Below are 6,665 nucleotides of genomic sequence, written 5' to 3' on the forward strand. Positions count from 1 at the left end.
GTGAACTCTCCAAACAAAGTGCCCTCTTACACCCCGTCCCTGTGGGAGTCGCCTGCTTCCAGGCTGGTGTCACAGTGAGTACAAAAAACAACAAGATACAAATGATATTTAAAAAAAAAACAACAACAGGGGGAAGGGAAGACCAAAACAAGGTGTGTCCTCGCTCCTTCCTCATTCTTTTCTTGTTTAAAAAAAAAAAAAAATCTTTCCTCAATGTGACTGGATTGAAAAAGAAAAACCCTAAACATTCTTAACGTCAACAAATGTGCAAAAAAAGTGGCGGCAGTGAAAGTCCGAGCATCCCCCGGTGACCCCCCTCCTCCCCAGTGTGTGTGTGTGTGTGTGTGTGTGTTTGGTGTGTGTGTGTGTCGACATCCGAAGATAAACGTCCTCTTGAGATGTTGGTGCAGATATACAGGCCTATGTGTTTGTGCTTAAGTGGATGGGCCTATGTGTGTGTGCGTCTAACTGTAGGGGTGGGGGTGGGGGTCGTCCAGGGTATATGTGAGTGTTTCTGTGTTGTAGTGGTTTGTCTGTTAGCGAGTCCTAGCCTGCTCCAGCCTGCGCATCAGCTGCTGCCTGCGGGCGTGAAGCCTGTCCTTCTCCTGCTGGAGCCTCGTCTCCTCCGTCTCCAGCGAGCTCACGTACTCGGTGGCCTTCTTCAGGATCAGCACCTTGGCCGCCTTCTCGTTCTGCGCCAGCTCGGGCACGTGGTCGCGCAGCGTCAGGAAGCTGGAGCGCAGGTCGTTGCGGCGCTGGCGCTCCAGGATGTTGTGGTTGCGTCGGCGCTCGCTGTCCTCCGAGTCGGAGCTGCCGCGCGGGCTGCTGTCGCCGCTGGCGCTGCGCTTGCTGCGCGACGCGCCGCCGAGCGAGCTGCAGGACGTGGAGGAGGAGCTGGAGGAGGACGAGATGCTCCTGGAGGGAGGCCGGGGCGCGTCTGAGGTCCTTTGCTTCTTTGGAGGCGGTGTGGGGTCGTCGTCCGACGTGTATGGCGACGGGGCGGCGTAGTTGTGTTGCTGCTGGTGGACCGTGCTCCTCTTCAGGATCAGCTCCTGAGGGGCTCGGCTGACGAACCGGCTCACCACGCCGGACCCCCTCGCCTCCTGGCTCTTGGGATGCACCGATATGGTGACGGTGCCCGTCGCCATGGGCGACGCCTTGTTTATCGTGGAGCGCCTCTTCTCTACCGTCACCACATCAATCTCCTCCTCCTCTTCCTCATCGTCCTCATCATCATCGTCATCCTCCTCCTCGTCTTCATCATCATCATCATCCTCGTCGTCGTCGTCATCGTCATCTTCGTCTTCTGTGAAAAGAAAGCAGAGTGTGAGTGACTTAGTCGCTCTGACGCACCAAGAATTCCCACTATGTCATCTATGTCCCAGCAGGTGACAGGTATGTGAGCGAGTGAGATCAAGAGTGAGTGAGAGGGAGAGAGTGTGGGAGCTAGAGCGTTGCTCAACGCATGTTTGCTTAAGCAGAACCCTCTTAATGCTTAGTGTCAGTCACTCCTCGGCTAATCTACTCTGCAGGCGTTGACATGCTCAGTCTCGGCACCGAGCAGACAGGCTGGATTTCTGCCTTTCCTTCTCTAACCCTCCTTCAAAAAACTTCCCCTAATCTTCTCCGGTGAGACCAGACAGTCTTAGTCGGATGCCTCCAGTCTATCAGTGCAGACGGTGTGACGCTGACGCTGCGAAAGCCATTAAGAACTTCACTTTAACTTTGACCTCTGATGAAGTCAAAAAAAAAGACTCATCTTCTTCCCAGCTGAGCTCTCTCCGTCTTAATACCTTGCACCGGGGAATCGAGGCGAGCAGCTGAGACTTATCACGGGCCCCGGCGCCTTTGAAGATGAGAGGAAGTGGCCAATCATGAGCGGAGAGTGTGAGGCCCAGTTAAAATGCCTTTTGTGATAATGGCTCTCATTATCAGCTCAGGAGCATCTGAGAGAGTGTGGCATTTTACAGCTTTACAGTAACCCACTTCAGACAGCGCTGCACCGGGACGCTGTCTCCACACACTCACTGAACACACACACACACTCGATCTGGCCCTGCCATCAAAACAAAGCTGGGCACAGCTGGGTGGATGAGGGGGCGTGGCTCTGGCTTTGCCACATGTGAAGCTGTTTGGTGTTCAGATTGGAACAGCTCATTTATTGGAGCTGGGGGGTGAAAAGGAAGAGTGCAACATGTCTGCATGGGGAGATAAAATATCATCCAAACCCCTCTGCCACTGTATACAACTGAGTTTTGGCGTGGGTGCCCCCTTCTGCAAGCCTCTTATATAATTGTAGCCTGTAAAGTCTGCGTCTCTGTGATGGATTGAGGGAGTAAATAACGCCCGCAGCACAAAGAGGGACGCGTCTTTTACGCAGCGAGCGGCGGAAGCGCATTGGAGCGGTGCTGCGCGCAGGGTGGTGGGGCGGCAGGCGATCGGATCACCACCCTTTAAGCCTCGGTGCTGGAGCGGCGCCAGGGAGACAGCTGTCGAGATGGAGCGCTCGTTCAAAGCTGTCACCCCCTCCCTCCCACCACCCCACCCCTTGAAAAAGAAGCAGCCAGGGCCCTCCTCCGTCCTCTTTTCTTCGCGGTGGAGGAGGTGTTTGCCAAGGCTGGCTGAGTCTACCCTCTGTGCCAAGCTGGAGGCCTTTGTGCAGCAAAAACACGCTGATAAGGACTCGTGAGTGTTTGTTTAGGAAACTCGTAGGCGGTAATAGACGGGAGATGAAGTCTCGGGGCGATTAAACACACAGCACTCTAAACGTGTATTACTTCCGACATCATACCTCAAACGAATATGAAAAACAAGAGTATGTCAGTCGTTTATTTTGCTATGTAACTCCAGTTTTAGCCGAACTCAACGCAGCTTGAACAGACTGTCCCCAAAAACAAGCGCCAGTGTGTCCCCCCCCCCCCGCTGTGCGCCAATGTCTCTTAATCCAAGTCGATGAAAAGCGGACACTTCATCGCGTCGTTTGAACACATTTCCATCTTCCCTCCCCGCAGCCGGCCGGTCAGTGTGAGCGTGCTTGTCTTTTTGTTTCCCCTCTGATGCCAACCGGGTTCAGGAAGGCACACAATCCCCCATTTTACTGCCATCTGCCGGATGAAGAGCCCGCTGATTACATAAACCCCGTTCACTGTGTCACTACTCCAGTGTGTGTGTGCGCGCGCGCGTGTGTGCGCGTGTGTGCGTGCGTGGAATGTAACGAGATAATCCGATTCTGGGCCAGTCATATGAACAAGCTCACTCACAATAATAATAACAACGATGATAATAATGACGATAAGGCCAATAATAAAACTAATGATACGAGTCATAATAACAATAATAATCATAATATTATTATGTTTCAGTTTCCCACCAGTATTTGATAAAAGACGGAAACAAAAGCTTTTAGCGAGTCTTTGGGTTCTTACCGGAGTCACTGGGCGCACTCTCGTGGCTCGTGGTCGTGTTAACGGTCCCGGTTGAGTCCCTGCTGCCGTTCTTCTTGTGTACCGGGAAAGGGAAGACCACCGTGGGGTCCACGCACTCTGTCACCGAGCTGGGGCTCTCGACCTCCGGCGGCTTGACGCACACGTTCCTGGCGCCTCCCGCAGCCGTGGAAATAGCCTTGCCGAGTTTCTCCGAGACCACCCGCTCCAGCTTTTCCCTGGCGGAGAAGCCGCTCCACATACAGTCTTGGATAATGATATTGTCGGGGTTAGTATCCAAAACGGAGCCGAACAGGTCCCCATCGTCGGACGTCCCCCAGATATCGTCCTCGGGCAGGAGCAGCAGCTCGGAAGCCCAGTCCAGCGGGTCCCCCAAGCCGAAGCCCAGAGGGTCCGCTTCCGGGGAGGCGGTCGCCTGCTCGCCCGGTAGCGCGGCTCGGCTCGGGGAGAGAGGCGGAGTGGGCAACAACTCGAATTTCTTCCAGATGTCCTCCCCTGGTGGCGCAGAGTCGGGACCACAGAAGTAGAAGTCGTCCTCGTCCGGGTAGAAACACGGTTGTAAGGAGTCAAACTCCAAATCGGAGTTTTTACTTGTGATCGCCGGCATTCTGTCCCCCAATCAAAGGAAAACCTGTAAAAAGGAACAAAAGACGCGTAAGTCTCCAGAAGGAAAAGAGCGTCTCTCCCACTCACTCCCTCACTCTCTCTCTCACACCTGAAAACTACGCTTCAGAGAGAGAGAGAGAGGGAGAGAGAGCATGAGTCAAAGCCCACACACAGACACGCAGTCTGCTCCACAGAATTCCACACTTTACTCCACGCAAATCTCACAGGAGAACGTGCGTAAATGTGACCGTGACGCACAAAGTCTGCAAAACGACATGCCCAAAAAAAAAAAAAAAAAAAGTGATTTAAAAAAAACAACAACAACAAAACAAAACGTTTACAGAAATACACATGGAATGACAACAATCACATCACCAACAGAGAAACCGCTGTGTGTGAGTGGGGAAATAAAACGCGTTTCTGCACGTCACCGCTGGAAGGAGAAGATGCTCACCTTGTCCTGACTCGGGATGGTGATGTGCGAACCAATTTCTTTTTTTTTCTTATCTCGTATCTCACAGTCAGTAATACAGACACCAGATTTTGGAGCGGTCATCTACTTAGGGAGCACAGACAGTCCTCTGACACACATGGTTGCTGGCTGCGGAGTGTTATAGACTCAGTTCTGCGGGAGGAAAGCAGACTCCTCCCTCCCAGGCTTGGAGGGGGGGGGGGGGGGGGGGGGTACAGTCGGGCTTCGAAGGTTTGATGCGGCGCGGGAGACAGACTGGCTGGGAGCTTTTCTTTCAAGGTGAATCGAGAAAACAGCCTTAACATTGCGAAGCAGGCAAGAAAGGGCGAAGGAGAGAGAAAGAACGAGTGAAAGAAATGAAAAAATGTATATTATTGACGGCCCTCCGGCGAACTGGCTTTCTCCTCATCCCCCATCTCTCCACTGGGATGTCAGACTCAGGATCAGCTCTGAAAGTGTGGAAGCGGACCCGGCGGCTGTTAGTGATTTGATGTCTTGCTCATGTTTGCTCAAGGGCACTGCAGTAGGCTGGCTACTATAATGTCCCGAGAGCTTCAGACGTCCATGCAAAGTGCAGTGTTTTTGACCCCCCCCCCCCCCCCCCAACACACACACACAAACTCTTAAACACAAATAATATATAAATAGTATTTTTTTTATTTAACAGTGATAAAACAATTAATGTTGCTCAATTGTATTATTTGTTTTTATTTCACAGCTAGAATAAATGTGCCTTAATTTTCCCAAATGCTATTAAATAGTGGTCAAATAATAATTTCTATAGATATGAAACGTGTAAACATCACTTGTTATGAACGCGCACTCGTTCCATATGCTGTGCGGAGATGTGTTGCTCCACTTCCTGCTGCTCTCCTGAATATCGTTCTCTCTTTTGTCTGAGAGCCACCAGCATCCCTGGATGAAAGGCGAAGCACGGCTCACTGCGCCCTCACACGGACACTCGGAGAACAGCAGCCGATATGCGCACCATCACCAAAACACAGCCAGACAGACAAAGGCATCCAGAGTTGTTTTCTTTTCTTTTTTTTTAACTGTGAAAATACAAACTCCCGCTTGTAAAAAAATAATAACTGTAAGGAGCAACATTTGCTCAGACAATAGGCTGCAGGTCCGGGTCGTTTTCAGCTGTCTCCGGATTAAGACAGAATGTTACGTAACCGCAAGCGGTGGTTGTAGCCTGGAGTCATTCCCATTCCCTTTTTTTTCTAATGACAGCTTAGGAGGAATGGCGCATCTGTAATTATGCGCACAGGCACAGACGCACACACAGTCCCTGATATTGACTTATTCAGGGAAAACGTTTACGGAACGGAACGCCAGCTGTGAGCAGGAAGAATGACAGCTTCCAGTATTTTTCAGCCAAACAATAGAAGATGATGAAAACACCATTTGGTAGCCAAAAAAAAAAAAAAAAAAAAATTCACAATAAGTTTATATATGTAATTTGAAATGGTGTTTAACAATATAGAATTGTGTGAAATCACAATTTGAGTACAAGTAGTGGATGTAGAAATATCAGTTGGGGGTTGAGTTCAAACAACCACAGCCTGCGAAAAGTGAGAATCTGCAGCTGTTTTGTCCACAGAGTAGGAATAGCGGGGAGTTTCCTGGGTCTGGCTGCTCGGCTCTCAGGAACCGTAGAGATGGTTTGGGAGTCAAAAACTCCCCACAGGCTCTTGTCCGTCCGCTCATTTACTTTTTTTCTCAAACTGCTGCTCTGACCCTCCAGCAGCAGCAGCAGCAGCGACAGCAGCAGCTTCCTCTGCTGTGAAACAGGGCAGAGAGTGGGAGTGAGAACCGAAGGGAAAGTTTTTTTGTGTGTGTGTGTCCAGTCAGTGCAGAGTGGGGACAGGAAGCTGTATACTGCTGCATGTTCTCTGTAAAGCAGCGGAGTAAAAGCATCCATAAGATGATGGTTATTGAGTAAATGGGCTTTATGCTGTTGTCTTTGCATCGAGGGGAAAAATCACTGAAATGACTCAGATGTTGATATGATTCTTACATCTGGTTATTGCTGATTTGGGCAAAGCTCACCCCACATTAAAGACAACAATACACTTTCTCTGCTAATGACCCCCCCCCCCCCCCCCCCTCACGGCGGGACCACCTTGGATAAATGAAAG

At 50.9% G+C, this 6,665-nt stretch overlaps 1 protein-coding gene across 1 annotated transcript in view; it reads right to left on the reverse strand.

The window, feature by feature from the left end:
- The window catches only part of mycn (MYCN proto-oncogene, bHLH transcription factor), a 5,418-nt gene extending 778 nt beyond the window's left edge, over positions 1 to 4,640 (reverse strand). Inside the window, exons 1-3 of the mRNA XM_084029997.1 lie at positions 4,504 to 4,640; positions 3,426 to 4,074; positions 1 to 1,306 (exon numbers count right to left, since the gene is read on the reverse strand). The exon at positions 1 to 1,306 is cut by the window's left edge and continues 778 nt beyond it. Of these exons, the coding sequence (XP_083886123.1) occupies positions 537 to 1,306; positions 3,426 to 4,050 (1,395 nt within the window). The 5' untranslated portion in view covers positions 4,051 to 4,074; positions 4,504 to 4,640 and the 3' untranslated portion in view covers positions 1 to 536. The remainder of the gene's footprint in view (positions 1,307 to 3,425; positions 4,075 to 4,503) is intronic.
- Between the last annotated feature and the right edge of the window lie 2,025 nt (positions 4,641 to 6,665).

Source organism: Eutrigla gurnardus (assembly GCF_963514095.1).
Source record: "Eutrigla gurnardus genome assembly, chromosome: 16".
NCBI classification, from domain to species: domain Eukaryota; kingdom Metazoa; phylum Chordata; class Actinopteri; order Perciformes; family Triglidae; genus Eutrigla; species Eutrigla gurnardus.